This window comes from Salvia splendens, chromosome 13, assembly GCF_004379255.2.
Source record: "Salvia splendens isolate huo1 chromosome 13, SspV2, whole genome shotgun sequence".
Classification (NCBI taxonomy): domain Eukaryota; kingdom Viridiplantae; phylum Streptophyta; class Magnoliopsida; order Lamiales; family Lamiaceae; genus Salvia; species Salvia splendens.
The window spans coordinates 28,295,655-28,314,615 of NC_056044.1; the positions used below are offsets into that span (position 1 = coordinate 28,295,655).

General features: G+C 34.0%; 5 protein-coding genes and 1 pseudogene across 5 annotated transcripts; 5 read left to right on the forward strand and 1 right to left on the reverse strand.

Annotated features, from left to right (window-relative positions):
- The first annotated feature begins 1,575 nt into the window (after positions 1 to 1,575).
- On the forward strand, positions 1,576 to 2,307 carry LOC121762904 (annotated as a pseudogene).
- Positions 2,308 to 3,027: 720 nt separating this feature from the next.
- On the forward strand, positions 3,028 to 7,086 carry LOC121762528 (NAP1-related protein 1-like). Its single transcript, XM_042158435.1, has 11 exons — positions 3,028 to 3,146; positions 3,214 to 3,347; positions 3,905 to 4,027; positions 4,165 to 4,215; positions 4,540 to 4,611; positions 4,692 to 4,805; positions 4,890 to 4,951; positions 5,296 to 5,356; positions 5,453 to 5,509; positions 5,664 to 5,696; positions 6,735 to 7,086. Exons 2-11 carry the CDS (start codon positions 3,216 to 3,218, stop codon positions 6,792 to 6,794), a joined length of 765 nt encoding a protein of 254 aa, XP_042014369.1. The 5' UTR covers positions 3,028 to 3,146; positions 3,214 to 3,215; the 3' UTR covers positions 6,795 to 7,086.
- Positions 7,087 to 7,213: 127 nt separating this feature from the next.
- On the forward strand, positions 7,214 to 9,034 carry LOC121762527 (protein DMR6-LIKE OXYGENASE 2-like). The gene is made up of 3 exons (XM_042158433.1): positions 7,214 to 7,692; positions 8,168 to 8,489; positions 8,604 to 9,034. Exons 1-3 carry the CDS (start codon positions 7,355 to 7,357, stop codon positions 8,862 to 8,864), a joined length of 921 nt encoding a protein of 306 aa, XP_042014367.1. The 5' UTR covers positions 7,214 to 7,354; the 3' UTR covers positions 8,865 to 9,034.
- Positions 9,035 to 9,897: 863 nt separating this feature from the next.
- On the forward strand, positions 9,898 to 10,869 carry LOC121761799 (HVA22-like protein a). Its single transcript, XM_042157469.1, has 5 exons — positions 9,898 to 9,964; positions 10,099 to 10,125; positions 10,258 to 10,380; positions 10,466 to 10,700; positions 10,782 to 10,869. Exons 1-5 carry the CDS (start codon positions 9,900 to 9,902, stop codon positions 10,800 to 10,802), a joined length of 471 nt encoding a protein of 156 aa, XP_042013403.1. The 5' UTR covers positions 9,898 to 9,899; the 3' UTR covers positions 10,803 to 10,869.
- Positions 10,870 to 13,792: 2,923 nt separating this feature from the next.
- LOC121762820 lies at positions 13,793 to 16,370 on the forward strand. The gene is made up of 5 exons (XM_042158824.1): positions 13,793 to 13,942; positions 14,032 to 14,259; positions 15,204 to 15,285; positions 15,901 to 15,979; positions 16,065 to 16,370. The coding sequence occupies exons 1-5, from the start codon at positions 13,916 to 13,918 to the stop codon at positions 16,120 to 16,122; spliced, it is 474 nt and encodes a 157-aa protein (XP_042014758.1). The 5' UTR covers positions 13,793 to 13,915; the 3' UTR covers positions 16,123 to 16,370.
- Positions 16,371 to 17,527: 1,157 nt separating this feature from the next.
- On the reverse strand, positions 17,528 to 18,157 carry LOC121761619 (transcription factor ILI5-like). Its single transcript, XM_042157245.1, has 2 exons — positions 17,960 to 18,157; positions 17,528 to 17,878 (listed from the first exon to the last, which is right to left on the reverse strand). Exons 1-2 carry the CDS (start codon positions 18,074 to 18,076, stop codon positions 17,723 to 17,725), a joined length of 273 nt encoding a protein of 90 aa, XP_042013179.1. The 5' UTR covers positions 18,077 to 18,157; the 3' UTR covers positions 17,528 to 17,722.
- Positions 18,158 to 18,961: the final 804 nt, after the last annotated feature.

The following is an 18,961-nucleotide window of genomic DNA, read 5'->3' on the forward strand; positions in this document are numbered from 1 at the left end:
CGGGTAGTGTGTGATCTGGTATGCATTTTTTTTGGGGTGGAAAAAGGGTCAAAAATTCGCTTATCACAAATTTGGTTCTCTGCTTCCCACAGACGGCGCCAGTGATGAATCCGCAAATTTCTGATGTTAGTGAATGCAGGAAAATACAGATCACGACACAAAGAATTTACGTGGTTCGATTTACTGAAGTAAATCTACGTCCACGGGAAGAAAAGAGGGCAGAGTTGTATTGCTTGATCTGTTTTCTACAGCTTACAAATACAAACTTGCTATATGGTGTTTTATCTCTAGAGAGCTTAACCCTTTTCTATCTGATCTAAGTTCTATTTATACATTGAACTAAGATCGTGGCTTGCATCACCACTAATGATGGTTGTGGATGTCGTGGAGGTCATGGAGGTCTTGCATGTAGCGTAGGTCATGGCCTACGATCGTGGCCTGAGCTGACACCACGTGGTAGTGGGTGTGTTGGAAGTTGTGGAAATCCTGTATGGGTCCACTAACTCCTTGTTCGGTCGAATACTGAGACCGAACTGCTTTGGTTGCCGATCTGAGAGTAGAGCTTGATGCCGACCTGAGAGCAGAGCTTGATTGGTTGGCTTTTACCGAGCTGTAGGCTGAGGCCGAACTCTTACTGAGACCGAACTGCTTTGGTTGCCGATCTGAGAGTAGAGCTTGATGCCGACCTGAGAGCAGGGCTTGATTGGTTGGCTTTTACCGAGCTGTAGGCTGGGGCCGAACTCTTTGGTAATGCCGAACTCATACTCTTCCTTGGGCTTCGGGCTGATGGGCCGTCATTGCTGTTGGGCTTGTTTAGTACGCACCCCATCACTATCCATGATAGGAATTGAAAAAAATAATGGAAAAGAGAAATATATTGAAAGATACTAATTCTTATATAGTTTCAATGAACAATGAGCAGATTTTTGACAAATTTTGAACTGTTTTTTTCGTACATAATTTAGAAGTGTTTTTACATACCACTAAAAAAAGTTCAGAACCGACTTTGCTTGTAGGAATTTAATTACGTGTCGAATTTCTTAAAATACGACAATATTGTATAGACAACAACTCAACACGTAGATCAATAAAATTATAAAACAATACGAAGTATAGTAATTATGTTATTATGTCAATTAGTTATATAGTATCTGTTATGTTACTTGTATTTCTTTTTGGGATAGAGTTTAAGAATAGTGTGTTAAATGGATGGTAGATAAAGTAAGAAAGTGAGTTAGTTTTTATCAAAAATAGAAATAACTCAATTATTTTAGAACTTTTCAAAATAAAAAAAAATGACTCTATTAATATAGAAAGGATTCTCTTTCACTTTGAGTGGAAAAGATTTAATCTGAACATGATCGAATAAAAGCTGCCAACAACTGTATATATATTTCCTAAATTCATATAGCACCTGCAATTTTGGCACAACTTTTTCCATGTCTCACTTAAATTTTTTTTCTATATTCCTAACAAGCCCAGTAGCCCACAATAGTACTCCAACAAGCCCAAATTCATATTCATATGTAATAAAAAAGAGAGGGTGGTGGAATGTGGGACCCCTCCTCCTCAATACCATTTCTAGAACATACCATTTCTATCTCAATACAGAGCAATCCAGAATCCACTCGAAACCGACGAATTTCTCATATCATTACTATAAATTCTCCTCCTCCTCCTCCTCCTCCTCCTCCTCCTCCTTTATTTCTCCTCATCAAATCTCACAAGCTTTCATCAATTTGATTAGCAAGGTAAAATGTCTCTGATTCCGAGCTTCTTCGGCAGCCGCCGCAGCAACGTCTTCGACCCATTCTCCCTAGACATATGGGACCCCTTCGAGGGCTTCCCTCTCTCCACCAACATATGGAAACCACTGACTGGAAGGCCCATCTCTTCAAAGTCGATGTTCCCGGACTGAAGAAGGAGGAAGTTAAGGTTAAGGTTGAGGATGGCGGCATTCTGCAGATCAGCGGAGAGAGGAGCAAGGAAAAGAATGACAAGTGGCACCGCGTTGAGAGGAGCAGTGGCAAGTTCGTGCGCCGGTTTAGGCTGCCGGAGAATGCGAAGGTGGAGCAGGTGAAGGCGGCGATGGAGAATGGGGTGCTGAAGGAGGAAGTGAAGAAGCCTGAAGTTAAGGCCATTGATATCTCTGGTTAAGTGAATAGTTAATTTGTTCTTGATTTTCGGTTTGTAAAGATTGTTGGTTGTTGTATTTCGTTTTTCATTTCTTAATTTCTGGACAGTCATGTTGTTGTAATGAAATATGTCTAAAGTTTTTATAATGCACATTTAAACTTAATACGTTCACAATTTATTTATTTTTATCATTTTTCAAACTTGTACAATTGTACTAATATAATTTGGAAATTAGTTATATATTATTTGAAACTTTACTTATTCTTTAACATGAATGAAATGTGTTTGCATTTAAGCGATATATCCTAAAAAAAGATTCATTTACCTATGTGGCCTATGGAATTTGTAAGCCCATATTTGTCTTGAAATTTATTTCCAACTTTAAAATACACAATTTAACTGTATTTTATAATACTACATTAGAGGAATATTTAATTTTATTTATATTGATTTTGTTATTAACTATACTGTTTCCATGTTAATTTACTTATATTATATTTTATCATTAAAAATAAATTTAAAATTTGTAATAGAATCATGAATAGTTTTAAATTTGATCTAAAGATAATTATGCCAGATATTCAACAGAAATTATTCTTTTTCTAAATTTGCAAATATAAATTTCAGACAATTAATATCAAATTATTGCATAAAGATAGTGAATAAATTATCCATTGATTTTAAATTAATCAATATTATAAAAAATACCTATAAATGTAATCTATATATTCAATTAACATACATTTATCCATTTACACAAATAAACTAACTTGACAATATGACAAAATAAGTAAATAACAAACAAATTTATACTACTCAGTAGGAGTATCTTTTAGCCGTAAATATATTTATTTAGTATTGTAATTAGTTTATTATACTCCTTAACTTTTAATAATTTCGAATCTAGCCCCTTCAAACCCTAAAACCCTCTCATCAAAAGGCAATTGTAGAACACCTTTTCCCTGTTATTGCGGGTAGCAGCAAAGGGTTTATTTAGGGTTTAAGCAAAGGTACAAAATTGCTGTTGGAAATTCCGAATTATCAACTTTTGATCTTTTTTCTTCTGAATTTCAACAGCAATGGGAGCAGAGAAAGGAAAGAAGCAGAGATCGGAAGAGGTGGAGGAAGAAAGGAATGGAGCGGACGTCGTCGACGTAGAGCTCGTTCAGACTATTGAAAAGCTTCAGTCAATTCAAGACGATCTTGATAAAGTATTTCTTCTTTCTTTGATGTTACTAAGTTGCAAATTTTTATTTTGCTGTTCAAATTTTGTTTGTTCATGTCTAAAAGCTATTTTTATTCTAGGGGTTAAGAACTTACATTCATCTGCCTATAATTGTTTGAGAATACAAATATTTTTGACAGTTGAATGTTATAGGCGAAGCCTTATATAATTGGATGAGTTGATTAGTTATTTTCAAAATATTGGATGATTAAAATTAGCTTTGAACCTGCATTTTCTCTGTATGTGTTTTTTTCACAAATATATGTTGTCGTAAACATTTAGCTAGGTTTACAAAGTAAATTTATGGATGAACCTTTTGTTCTGTATTTAGATAGGATGCAAATTTGTCTAGTGCACTTTATTGTTTACACCGTTGTCGTGATCAAAGTTGAATAGTGGGGTGGGGTCTTTGGTAGGGAAGGTTTTACACTTTCATAATTGATCTTAGACTTGTTACAATTTCGATACAAATAATAATAGTGAATGATATGAGCGGGATGAGAAGTTAGTTAAACAAGGTCTTTTATGTTATTCCACTTTCAGATCAATGAAGAAGCAAGTGAAAAAGTACTGGAGCTGGAGCAGCAGTACAATGTGATCCGGAAGCCTGTCTATGATAAGCGGAATGATGTCATCAAGTCGATTCCTGATTTCTGGCTAACTGCAGTAAGTAATTATAAGTTTTAGACTTTTAGTATTAACGAATTATCTTTTAACTTTTTTGTAGTACTAGCAGTCTACTAAGCATTGCCAATGCTTATAAGTATTACTTTCCTTCTGATTATAGCATTAATATCGTGCAGTTTATGAGTCATCCTGCCCTCTCTGAGCTCTTGACTGAGGAAGACCAAAAGGTTCCATACTACCTCTACCTTTGCTTTGCAGAAGAATAAGATCAGCACTCTGTCTATATATGAATTCTCCTCTTCATGAATAATGTTACATTTTGTAAATTGTGAACTCTCTGAAAGTTCCTCTCAGTTTTAAGCCCTTAATCTGTCAACACAAAATTGTTCTTGCGACTCAAAAGGAACTTATTCTTGCGACTTCTAAAATTTTTCATTCACAACCTTTACTATAAGATATTCCAATGCATAAGTTTCGTTAAGGACATTAGCTATATTTAATACAAATATTTGGTATGATTTTTCTCATTATTATGATCTTCTATCTGACAGATTTTCAAGTATCTGGATAATCTTGAAGTGGAAGATTTCAAAGATGTGAAATCTGGTTACTCCATCACTTTCGTGAGTATTTATTTTATTCCCACCTTATAAGAGAGGTTGATGTCATAAAACGCCGAGTTCTAAAATATATATCTTCTCAGATGTTCAAACCCAATCCACATTTTGAAGATGCTAAGCTCACAAAGACCTTCAGTTTCCTCGAGGAGGGAGTAACAAAGATCACTGCAACTAATATAAAATGGAAAGAAGGCATGGTGAGTTTTACACAATGGTTGTTTGAGGTGAATGTGTTTCTTTATAGTGTGTTTAAATTCACTCTCCATGTCTGAATTTTGAAGGGCATTCCTAATGGTGTTTCTGAGGAGAAGAAAGGGAACAAGCGATCTCTTGCTGATGAAAGGTTTGTTTCCCTCCCTCTCTCTCTCTCATGCAAACAATACACGGTAAACTAGCGTGGTCTCTATTGTCACATATTTGTTTAGTATAATTTGCACTTGACATGTAGGCCAAGGCTTGCAATAATTACCTTACTTCTATCGGAAGGTTCTTAGCTGTCCCAGTTTGGCTCATTGCACGTGTTATCTCAATAATGATACTGATACATACACTCTTCTTTTCAATAAGTTGCACTTCTACTTTAGCCCTTGGTTTAACCACTGTTGGTTATATAAGCAATTGTCTGGCCTTATCTCTAACTGATGTTATTGAGGCAAAGAGTTCTTACTTCACTTCTATGTAATGCAGCTTCTTTTCCTGGTTTACTGAGTCTGAGTTTAAGGGTGACATGTATGAAATTAATGATGAGGTACACTCTGCCCCAGCATGATTTATGTTTAAATCAGTACATCCACTTGAAATTCTTCTTAAAGCTGATACTTTTTTACTTTGTCTTTCTTAATAGGTGGCAGATATAATCAAGGATGAATTGTGGTCCAATCCCCTTACATTTTTTAATAATGTAAGCATTGTGATTTATTATCTGTTTTTTCTTATTTTCTATATGTATTAGTAGTATAATTTCAGTTTACTATGAAGTTGAAATGTGGACTATAATTGTTTGATTTGTATATAAATATCTTGTTACTCAATGTAGCTTATTCTATTTTATGCAGGAGGCTGAAGAGGATATGGACGAAGATGACGAGGTAAATGCATTCACTACTTAACACTTAACTAATGTTGTGACAGAATAGAGCAATTGTGTAATCGAGGTAAACAGAAACGTAAAGAAGACACAGATTTACGTGGTTCACCAATGTTGTTGGCTACGTCCACGGGCAGGAAACGGAGAACAGATTTTATTCAGAGTGTTTTCGGATTATGACTACAGATTTCAGATTACAGAATTATGTGCTCTACACCAATATAAATAGACACACATGAGACAGACTGAGCCTAGGAAACATAATCCTATCCCAATTAGGAAACATAATCCTATACAGATTCAAGGCATACTAACAACTAGCTTAGTTTAAAATGCAATGTGAGGCAGCAGTGCCTCTTGATGATGTTGCTTTAACAAAAAAATTTCCGCTAACTGCCATCTGTTTGGTTACTGCTTTGGTCAGGGATTACCTTTCATTCTAGTTTTTGATCTTCACATGTTCAGTATGAACTCTTGTAGAACTGCTTTGCTAATTTTAAAAGAATATCGAGGCACATGGGTAGAATTTGCTGTCCTCAGACTTGATATTCATTCTTTACTGAGTTGGTAGTTTTTATCTTAAAAGTATATATAATCGTCTAATTATGTAGTAAAAATTAAGAGTGATTTGGTAAAATTCCTCTCCATCAATCTCAGTATTTTATTCCTTTTCTGCCTGGAACTATTATTGAGATAAAGTATAGATATGTTCTGCAGTCTTTACTGCTTACTGCTGCTCTATGATTAAACGAGATTGAACTTGGTTGTGAATTTGGAGTGATAAGGAAGCGATTGCAAGTGATACTTATATAGTGTAGTTGAGAAATCTGAAATACCCATCTCTTTTTCTTTATCCATTTTTCGTCGGCATTAGGGTCATATTCTACATTAAGAATCTTTGATCAAACAAAATGATGTAGTTACTGTACACTCTTGGTGGACGGATGGCGTATGAAAAACACATCATTTACAGATTATCGAGTAGTTTCATATAATCGATCTATTCCTCATTCTAGAACAATCTTTGACATTCTTGCAGGGCAGTGATGATGGTTCTGGAGATGATGATGATGACGACGAGGAAGATGCTGAAGCCTGAGACAGTGGGCGAAGCAACTCAAATTTTTCCAAAAACTTAAGTTCGTGGGTTTTTTACTTGTTTCTATAATAGTTTCGTGAAAAGGCTTATAGTTTCCCAAGTATGTGATAGGTAGCAGAAATTCGACTTTGACACCATACTAACCTTTGGTATCTTGTGAGTCCATCCTCATATAAGGTCGAAGTTATTTATGCTGTTTTAGATCGTTAACTAAGGATGTAACCTTATGAATGGTGGATTTAGTTTCACTCTAATGACATTGTGAAAATATAGCAAGTTTTTTTTAGTGTAATCTTTCTGCTGAGCTGTCTTTGTATGCTGATGAATTTTTACAGCCTTATCTTTTAGCTTAAAAAAATCGATTTCACAAACAGGAGCTGCATTCATTAATTATTTTTATGAAAAATTAAACTTTTTTGTCGTTGCAGTTGTCTTTTCGATGTCGGAAGAGATTCATATTATAATAGTACTCCATAAACCAACATGATTAGAGAGAGGAAATAACTCATGAATTTGTAACTAAAGTGTCTCAACGATAGAGAGAGGAGAGAAAGGGAGAGATGAGTATTGTGGAAGTAGATCTTTCTCCGTTGTTGAATAATGGGGACGAGGAGGGGAAGAAGAAGGCCAAAGAAGTGATCAAGGAGGCCTGCTCCGAGTGCGGCTTCTTCCAGATCAGAAACCACGGCGTGCCCCTTGACCTCATCAACCAGGCCATCCAACTCTCTAGAACCTTCTTCGCCCTCTCTGACCAAGAGAAGCTCCAATACAGCCCCAGATCCGCTGCCCCTCTCCCGGCTGGTTACAGCAAGCAGCCCGCCCATTCGCCTGATAAAAACGAGTACCTCTTAATGTTCCAGCCTCTGTCCGGCGCCAACGTCTTGCCTCCTCATTTCAGGTACCTCCAATCAAACATATTGGAATCTTGTCTGATCCAATCCAATATGAGTGACAAAAGATTTAATTTTGTAAATTTGTATTTTACACCTATAAGATTAATTAGCAGAGTATTATATTCATTTTATTCTTAATGGATTCTCACAAATGAGAAATAGTTAATTCTACTTAGTCACTTAATATTAAGATGAGTAATTAATTGTTAATTAATCCCACATTGAAAAATGAGCTTTCGTTAAACGATAATTATATAAAAAAAGTGTCGGGTTGTGAATCCCACACGCATCACCAGTCTCCTGTCTTATGGTCTTAGCCTTGAATCTTGACAATTGGTCTTTTTAATCGAGCATGTTATTAGGGAAACATTCCCGGACAATGATGTCTAAATACATCACGTTAGTAAGTGAGACTCTTGTAATTGCATTACACCCAGCAAGTTTAAAACAAACCTATCAATCAATTTTCGATTAACGCAGGGACGTTGCAGAGGAGCTCTTCCTGCAGCTCAGGGAGATCGGGCGGCTAATCGAGCAGATCGTGAACGATTGCTTGGGTCTGCCGCCGGATTTCCTCAAGGAATACAATCTCGACCGGAGCTGGGATTTCATGGTGGCACTCCGCTACTTTCCTGCGACGGAGAACGACAACAACGGCCTCCTCCAGCACGAAGACGGAAACGTGGTGACACTGGTGATCCAGGACGAAGTCGGAGGGCTTGAAGTTAAAAAAGAGGGGCAGTGGATCCCGGTTGTTCCTGCTCAAGGCAACATCGTTGTCAACTTAGGCGACGTCGTTCAGGTAACTAATCGGATTTAATTCCATTTTTTATTGATTGATGCAGAAATGCATTTATCTTATTAAATTACCAATTCAGTTGTACGTTTCTGCATCATTGATCCGATCCGATGATAGGTGTTGAGCAACAACAAGTTCAAGAGTGGCACGCACAGAGTTGTGAGATTGGGAGAGAGATGTAGGCACTCTTTTGCGTTTTTCTATACGATAGAGGGGGATAAGTGGGTGGCGCCGCTGCCGGAGCTGACAGAGGAGGCGGCGAAGTATAGGGGGTTTGTGTACAAGGAGTATCAAGCGATGAGGATGAGGAACAAGACTCATCCGCCTGCGAGGCCTGAAGATGCAATCACCATTTCTCACTATGCCATTTCTGATTAAAATTGAGCGACTGAGCTAATAATTCTCAGATGTTGCTTCCCTGTTCATTGTTGTTGTTGTTGTTTTATGTATTGTATTTTTAATCTATTTTAATTTGTGTCTTAAATAAAAAATTATAAAAAAAATAGTGATATAAGTTGGTGGCTAATTTTGAGCCCACGCTCTTTTAAGTTTTAACCTCTCCGCACTAATTAGTTATCTTTAGTTTCAGTTAGTTACTTAACTAGCTAGTATATCCAAAAAATACTATATAGTCAGCTAGACTTATAGGAGTGATAACTAAACTATTCTACTTAGTGATTCAATAACTTAGTGATTCAATAACTAAATTTCATGATTAAAATGACTCATTAACCCCTTTTAAAATATCCTAAAATTTTGAATTTAATTTATTACAGAGTCCTTTCTTATATACTTTTAAATCAATTCAAGGTATTTTATTGAGCTTTCGTTTAAGATGCAAAGATACAATGAATATATTTTAGATTAAAAAGGAACATGAAAAAAGAACCGTTATAAAAATCATCCCCCTGAATCTTTATTTCTAAAAGAATTAATTGTTACTTCCTTTTGGTTTACTTATTAATTAGTCTAATTTTGTACGTAATTGGTTATAATTTTATGCTTTTTTTTCTCAATTCCAGAGGTTCGCTGTAAAATAGTACAACTATGGAGCAGTACTTTATAAATTTTCCAATTAGATCAATTTCTAATCAACTGCTAATTTTAAATTCCCTCTTTAATAAATTACTTGATTTGGGTCTTGTATTTACTATATTATTTCATAAATAAAATCTGGCACACGATATTTATTAATTGCAAAATGAATAAAGATGCGATGTATTTTTTGTAAGATTCTAACAATTAGCTTCGCTTTATTCAAACACCAGGCAATCCAGTTTTGTACATCTGTTCTGTCTTCACACACTTAATAATATTCTGGATTTTATTGACGTGTTTAATTTGACTCAATATATATTGCACCTTTCCTATTGAAATTATTTCTGCTTGTGTCGTCTGAGTTATACTATATCAATGGGTAGCTCTGGAATTACAAGCCTCATAAATCTGCTTATTACTAATATCGACGTGCTTGCTTGGTACCATCATCTCCCTTTCTCCTCCACCAAATTTACGTTTTTCCTTTTTTTCTCCATTTGTTTTTTTGGTGTGATTCAGGTTTTTTTAAGGATAAATTAATTTTCTTTAATATTTTTTTGTTATGGTTATGCAGGCCTGTGGTTTCTCTGGTGTATCCTCTGTAAGCTTTCTTCTTTATTGTAATTAATTAATTTATTTATGTGGTTGAATATGATGCTTCACATGAATTTGTACTCAGTTGTTATAGTTTGAAGATTGTTTGAGTTGTTGATTAATTATGGAGTTTGAGCAGGTATGCGTCGATTAGGGAAATTGAGATGAAGACGGGAGATGATGTTCAGCAATGGCTAACTTATTGGGTTCTTTACTCTATGATCAGTTTTTTGGAGGACACTTTTGTCACACTTGTTGAATGGTAATTTCATACGTTTTATTGTTCCTACAATTTGGTTATTTTGAATAAACTCATGTTGATAGTGTTAATTTGTAATGCATGGTAGGTTGACGTTTTGGCCATATGCAAAGCTAATGTTGAGCTGCTGGTTGGTGTACTGCAATGGAGCTGCCTATGTCTACCAACACTATGTAAGGCCTTGCGTTGTTATAATTCCTCCTCCTCCTCCTCCTCCTCCGGAGCCAGTTCAGGTCTCGAAAATCCCAAGAAGGAAACGCGGTTCCAGCAAGCTCGCCTATTTCACTCAAAATGGATTGGAAAAGATGATGCATAAGGAAAAGGTATGTAGTATATCTCAGTTTTGGTCTTCAAGTTTGGCTTGCCTCCCAATTTGTTTGATGTTTTTGTCCTTTTCCGGCCAGCTGAGGAAAGCACCAAGATGATTACATGCACTGATCTATGGTAGGAGAGGAGGACTCTGATGTAGCTGCTCACTTGTTCATACTAATTCACAAGGCTCCGGTTTATTAATCTTATTGTGTAAAGTCTTTATTCTTATTTGGAAAAGAGTAAAGGCCAAAATTGGTCCTGAACATGTAGCTATTTTACGATTTTGGTCCTAAACATTATCTTTTGGATTTTTTGGTCCTGCACATATGGATATTTGATCATTTTGGTCCTGCACATATGGAAATTTGATCATTTTGGTCCTCCGTCAACATTTTCGTTAAAAACTAACTGTCAACATTATCTTTTGGATTTTTTGGTCCTGCACATATGGATATTTGATCATTTTGGTCCTGCACATATGGAATTTTGATCATTTTGGTCCTCCGTTAACATTTTCGTTAAAAACTAACGGTCAACGGCCGATTTTTGACTAAAACAATGGGTTGGGTCGGGTCGTGTTTGGGTCGGGTTTGGGTTACACGTTAAGAAAAAAAATAATTATTTTTTATTAATTAAAAAATTATTAAACTTTAATTTTTAGTTATTTTTGTTGATTAAAAATATTATAACGACTAAAACATGATGTTATTATACGATTTAAACATGATATTACACGATAAAATAAAAAATTACCAAATTAAAATAATCATTTTTTAATCAAAACAATAAAATTAAAGTATACTAATATTAAATCTATATAATAAAATTAAATAATTAAAAAATTATTTTTAATAAAATCTAAGCATAATATTTTCTTCAAATTCATGAAAAAATTAATTAAAAAATACTATACTTTAATTTTATTAATTAAAAAATATTAATTAATTTTTTAAGAATATTATGCTTAGATTTTAACGAAAATATTATGCTTAGATTTTAAGAAAATATTATTTTTTTCTTAACGTGTAACCCAAACCCGACCCAAACACGACCCGACCCAACCCATTGTTTTAGTCAAAAATCGGCCGTTGACCGTTAGTTTTTAACGAAAATATTGACGGAGGACCAAAATGATCAAAATTCCATATGTGCAGGACCAAAATGATCAAATGTCCATATGTGCAGGACCAAAAAATCCAAAAGATAATGTTGACCGTTAGTTTTTAACGGAAATATTGACAGAGGACCAAAATGATCAAATGTCCATATGTGCAGGACCAAAAAATCCAAAAGATAATGTTTAGGACCAAAATCGTAAAATGGCTATATGTTCAGGACCAATTTTGGCCTTTACTCTTTGGAAAATTATATGATGCATCAAATCTGAAATAGTAGGGAATGTTGCTGAGTGGGTGCTAGTTTTGATGTTGGATTAAAACTGAAATGCCGGATTCAAACTTGATGTTGGATCAAATTTGAGTAAATAGTAAATGTAACATTCATGGATAATACTCCTAACAAATTAATGCTAGATTAAAACTGGTCAAACTTGAAGTTAGATCAAATCTGATACAGTAGTAAATATATCATCAAGATACTAATAGATTTAAAACTGATTAAACTTGATGTTGGATCAAATCTAAAACAATAGTAAATGTGACATCGTGGATAGTAGTAATGTACTATTACATACATTAAAATCGGATTAAATGTAAAATTTGATCATATGTGGATGAGTGTTTAAAGAATTAAGATGCCATGAAAAGTGGTACTCTCTCGGTCCGATTTCTAGTAGTGCAGCCTGGCATGGCCCCTGCCATCGGGGAAAGAGTGCGGTATGGGGCCGTGCCTGGGACAGTGTGGAGGGGTGCGGTCTGGTGCCATACGACGCGAGGCTCCCTAGCTGCTCCACCACATGTTTTTAAATCACACAGTACTTAAATTATATTTTAAATTATTTATTTAATAATTTGTTGATTGATTTTTTTTATTATTATTGAAGTTTAGAAAATAAAATTACGTTTAAGGATTTTAGTTATGTAATTTTAAGTTTTGTTTCATTTGAGTTTTACATATATAGAAAATTTGAAGTATTTTAGTTATGCAATTTTAAGTTTAAGAAAAATATGCATTTTTCTATATTAAAATATCCGCCAATAAAAAGATAGATTTACCTTTTTTATTGGGTAAATAGCTATTTAAATCTCCAAGTTTGGTCAAAATCTGGTCTATTCCACAAAGTTTGAAATCCTCTAACTAAATCACGAAATTTCATTTTTTCTAGTTTAGCCTATGAATCGATCTTTAGGTGGAATCTTTGCATCTCTACATTGAAATCCATTTTAAAATAGAGTGATGCTAAATGGCCATAATGTGGCCGGCCATAAAAAGTTAATTTAGTCCATTTACATGTATAAAAAAATTAGAATTACCGATATAAACTTATATGTGTGTGAATGGACTTGTGAGTTGATACTTATCTTTGAATTCCATTACGTAAAACACATTAATATCACGAATTACTGTATACGTTGAGCAACAATCAAGAAATGACAGTAGTAATAAGTTGAGCAAAAACTACGAAAGAGCAACACTAACATGTTGAGCAACATATAATGAAAATGATATAAAAGTAAAATCAAGTAGTATTAAACTAAAAATTTGAAAAAAAATCAATTTTTTTTTTGTTATTTAATTAATTTATGGCTGGCCATAATGTGGCCGCATAGCATTATTCTTTAAAATATCAATCCAACTTTAAAATCAAGCTTACACTTTGGATTATACTTGCATCTTTTTCGTGATTTAAATCTCAATCCACGTCAACAAAGATTTCACATAAAATTCAACCCATGGGATAAACTAGTTGAAACTTCGTGATTTAATTAGCGGATTTCAAAATTTGTGAGATAAACTAGTTTTTAACTAAACTTGGTGATTTGAATGCCTATTTACCCTTTTTTTTATTCGCAAAAATAGACCTCACAATTTACTAAATTATTACGTTCATATATTCTACTAGTATAATACTATAAAATAGAACTATTTTACCCGTTTTTTAGGTTAAACAAGTATAATATGTGAATCAGGATAGTAGGAATTCATAAATTATTAATGGAAATAAAATAATGAAATAAGGGAAAATTAGGGAGTTGAGCGTCTTCACAACCACGGCCAATCGCCGCCGCATCCTATCGCCGAATTTCAATTTCTGTGCACCAGCAAGATGAGCGCAAATGATCCTCAATCCATGGTAATCCAAGCACAAAATCTCCAGACTTTCCCCCAATTCCCTCGCCCCTTTTCTAAGCTTGATATCTGAATTTATCTCTCGATGAGCAGGAAAAGGTGTACGATCATAGATTCCAGCGAACCGATCAATGGATGCCGGTTTACTCATGGCTGGAATCACTCGACACAGATGAGTTGATTAAGTCCAAAGACGTCGTCGATTGGCTCACGGCCAACCCTGAAATCAGAGACGACTTGTACGCTAGGCATTCGCGCTACCATTTGATGCACTACATTAAAAAGTGTCATGTCAAAATCCTCAAGCGCAAGGAAAAACAGGTTTTTTTTCCTTCATTTGTTCTTAAAATTTACAGTTTGCTGGAAGTATAAATGTATAATGCTGTAAATGATGCGATATGAGTTTCATGGCTGATCAAATAGAGGGGATTGGGGAGATGATATTGCCTAGGATATTTATAATTTGGTTAAGTAAGTAGCTAAATTAGAAGAGAACTTAAGGCAAATAAAATTAATCAGAAGATAGTCATTCCTTTGTGGAGTATTATAGTTCCATTGTGGATTAATAAGTTTTATCATCTTTTAGAGGTTTTATTGTATTGTCCATGATTTGCATGGAAGTTCCTATGTTTCTATATTGAGTTAGTTATTACTTGTGAGAGACTTGTTATTTTGGTTTATCACCTGCGCTTCGATATTGCTCTAGGATATATAGGTAAAAGAAATAAAGGCTCTGAACTGAAGTTCGGTTAATGGAGAAATTTTATGGCATGGCTTAGCTGAATATTATTGAATCTACCAAAACAGTTTGTTTCAAATTTGATGAAAATGTAAAGTTAGGCCTTACTTAATGAACTTTGGTTCTTCTTGGCTGATTTTTTTTAAAGACTATGCTTTGGGCTGTATACTGTATAGTATGTCGCAGTAACGATTTTTGTTAGTGCAGACTAACTTCATAGGGTACCAGTTCCAGCTAAATGTTTGGAAAAGTTCATAACAAAGTGATTCCGCAATGTTAGTGGAGTACTGTTGCAATGTACAGTTCTTATAGAAGAAGTATCTTGTATTTTCACATCAGTTGCTGGTTACGTTACTTCAGATGATTATTGGCCAACTCTTTACATCTCTGCTATCTTAATCCTAATTTATGTTTTCATTTGATTTTGTCATGAGATTTACTCATACAATCGTATGAATCTATAAGCAACAATACATCTGGAAGTACAAAGATAAACCCTTAATTCACCTTTTCTTTTAATATGCAGGGACTTATTATTGCTAAACTACCTCCCTCAAACGTTGATCAGAATTCTGAATTCAAAGCACCTTCTTCACCACATTTTACTGGTAATTTTACTTGCTTTAAGTCCAAAAAACAAAACAGGTCCTGGATTTATGAATTGATTTGTGTAGGTTGCGTTCATTTAGGTAGTTCTCTCATTATCGCTATAGTATCATATTAGTAGAATTTACTTAGTTAAAGCATGACAAAACCATATGAGTACTCTTATGTAATAGTATTAGAACTTTTTGAAACTCCTGGTGCACTACTTCCCATCCATTTCAATTACCGGTGAAATAGTCAGGACCTACATCTTCTGCTGCTTAATGCATTTTTTCTGAGTTGATATGTGATAGTAATACATAACCACCAATTTTGTTGAATTGTTTACTCTTCATCTACTTGGCTTTGTACTATATATGTAGACTTGAATGTCTTAATGCGTTATCTATCATCTTTGTTTTTTGTTGTTCAGGTTCCAACTCCAATTATTGTTATGTTTATCAATAAATCTTCAAACGGGCAAGGGTACAGTTTGTTGTTGTAACTGTTTTGTTTGTTAATTAAAAGAAAGAAATATTTCAACCAGTAACTTACAACTCAGTTGCATTTTATCATTTATAAAATGTGCGCTCAATCATTTTACATATTCATAGTTGAAATAACATAAAGTTTAACAGGCAATAACTTAAGCAATATTCCTAAAGACAGCGAGCTATATAAAGCAAAACGCAGTGAGGCTCTCCGCAAGTATGAGATGTAAGTAAATCACTGAGGTGTTTACTTGGATATGGAGCATAATATCATTTCTGTTACTAACGATGTACATGTCTATCTGATTCAGTTTAGTTGAGCTGGAGAAACAACTGATACCACTCTTTGGTAAACAAGAAAAGCAGTAAGCATCTCACAACCTCGGCTTTCTGATTCTTATCTTGCTAATGACGAACGCCCATCTGTTTACCTGCAAAACCAATGCTGTTTCTGTTAATTTATAGTTTAGATTTTCAACAATTTTGATGCAGTTAGTGTATGATTACAAATTCACTGTGTGTACAGGCTTGTAACTCTAAGTAGAGGCTGCTACAAGATTAAGTATGCTAAACTATTTTCTGAATATACAAAATCCCATAAAATCTGTGTATGTTAATGCCTTGACTTATATCTTCCTTCTTTTTTGGTGATGTTTATTCATTTATAACTTGTAAGGGTGTGGTCTCCACCACCATTCATAAACGTATTAATTGCTTATTATTGCATATTTATTGCTGAAGATTTGAGTGGATTCTATCACTGGGAGGCCCTCTCATCTCCATTTGTCCTACATTCAATCCGCCTGCAACTTAATCAATTAATTGTTTGAAGAAAGTAAAAAGCAAAAAAAAGAGAAATTAAATTGTGAAGACAGAAAAAGCTCGTTGTAACTAAATCTTTTATTCCTGCATAAATGTAACTTTTCCCTTGTTTTCAACGTTTAACCGAAAAGAGAAATAAAATACTACCAGCTTTGATCAAAAGCTTTATATTTAATTAGGTATACATAATTTGCTCAAAGACTCAAATCACCAGGGACATCAATTTGTACAAATTCATATTGTTTCGACTTTAATTCAACTTTGGTTCATGAGATTAAATCTAACAACTTAATCTTAGATGGATAATCATATGACAATGAGTCATACTTTGGTTCATGAGATTAAATCTAGCAATTTAATCTTAGATGAATAATCATATGACAATGAGTCATACCAATCATATGATAATTTGGTTCTCATAATTTATTCTCCAATCCACTGTTTTCTAGTTTCGTTTTTATTCTAGTGGGTAAAATTAAATACTCCTATGGAGTACTATTTTTCAAGAGCTTGGTTCAACTGGATCCTTGGACTAATTTTCTAATATTGTGATAAGAAATATGGGTAGTGATAAATGCACATAAATTACACTATATATAGTAGTACATGATTGGACTTTTCAACTATTTTACATTAAGTACTCGGTCATGAATATTAGTTAATTAAAAATGAATTAATGCGTTACATTTTTACCATCTGCCATTAATTCAGGAAAAAAATTAGTAGTATTTATTAAATTAAAATGTGTAGTTTTAGAAAAAACAATTATTCATTGTATATATGACTAATTATCTCTAAATCAAACTTGTAAATTTATCATAAATTTTTTAAACCTTACAATTTTGAATAACATCTTTCAAAATACTATAATAGGAATAATTTAGAGAGCAAATAGTAGAAATAATAATAAAATTGACCTAATTCAATTAAAATATATGCGTATTATGTACGTTTATCTTTATTCTATATATCAACATGAAATATTACATGAGTACATCCATTAAACCTCAACAACATTAATCTTTGTTCTCGAAAAATATAGCACCACACACTCCAGGATCTTGTATTACAAATTGCTTCTTCAAAAATACTCTAGCATTAAGAATACAAGTCCATATATGAATATGTTTTGTAATATAGAAAATTATTAAAGCCGTAGAAGTCTAGTAATGATGTCTGCATCAGCTGCATTGATATCTCCAGAGGCCAAACATTGAGAAAGTTGATCACTTAGATCATCCACCTCCCTCTGCAGTTTCTTTATGTAATTGCATGTCCTTTTCAAAATCTTCGCTGCCGATCTCTGAAAATTCACCAAATCATAAACCAAATACATGCATGCATATATATTTATAGTTAAAAAAGTTTAATTTGATTAACTTACCTTTTTATTACATGTTGAGTTTGAGTGATGTTGCAAGGATGCATGTAGTCTGAAGATGAGGTGGTTGATCTCGTCTTCGGTGAATCTCGAAGCTCTTGCAGATCGTCGGCTTGACATCACTCTTTCTCACACACAACACTCAGTAAGGGAGTGAGTGTTTATGTTGAAGTTTGAAGGAGAAAAAGAGCTTCTTGAAAAGGAAACGAGTTAAGTGTTGGTTAGTTAGAAAAGAAGGCTATCAGCAGAAAATTTAATACCACTAGGGCCCCATCTATCTAACCCTTTCACAATGATTAATTGCATCTATTTTTAGGCCCTTCGCGACAATGAATTTATTATTTTAAATCGTCCAACCAAAATCCTCAATTATAAAAAGGAAAAATTGCAAAATAAATCACAAAAGATGGTGAAATTCAGATGAGTACCATACTTTTCAAGTTAAGAGTAATTTTCGCAATTATCCCATCCATTTCATTTCAAGCATGATGTGGTGGCTGATTTTATACACGAAATGTTATGACTATGTTAGGAACGATTATTAGGCAGGATGAAGTGTTTAAAATTGGCTGCTAAATCTTTGCGTATTTCACCGGAAATTAGACACATGGGATAGTTGCGAAAATTGCAAACTTCGTGATTTATACATAATTCAGTTTTTAAAAAATGTGAGATAGACCATAATTGACCATCTTTCATGATGTATTTAACAATCTACCCTTCTAAAAAGGCCATATCAATTGTGGGATTGCCTTTTTGTGTAACTTCAAAAACACACTATGATTTGACTAGATGTGTCAAAATTAAATTAAATAAAAACCATAAGATAATCTGGGTTTAGCAGAAGAGATGTCTAATTGCCACCAGAAAGATACCATGTTTCTCATTTTCATAACATGATGTATTAGGCTGTTGCTGGGAATAATTTTGTCTGAGAACTGAATTTCTGGAGATCAGGTTGGCTCTTATTACTAGATTATTAATTCTCTAGAGAGTGATACGTTA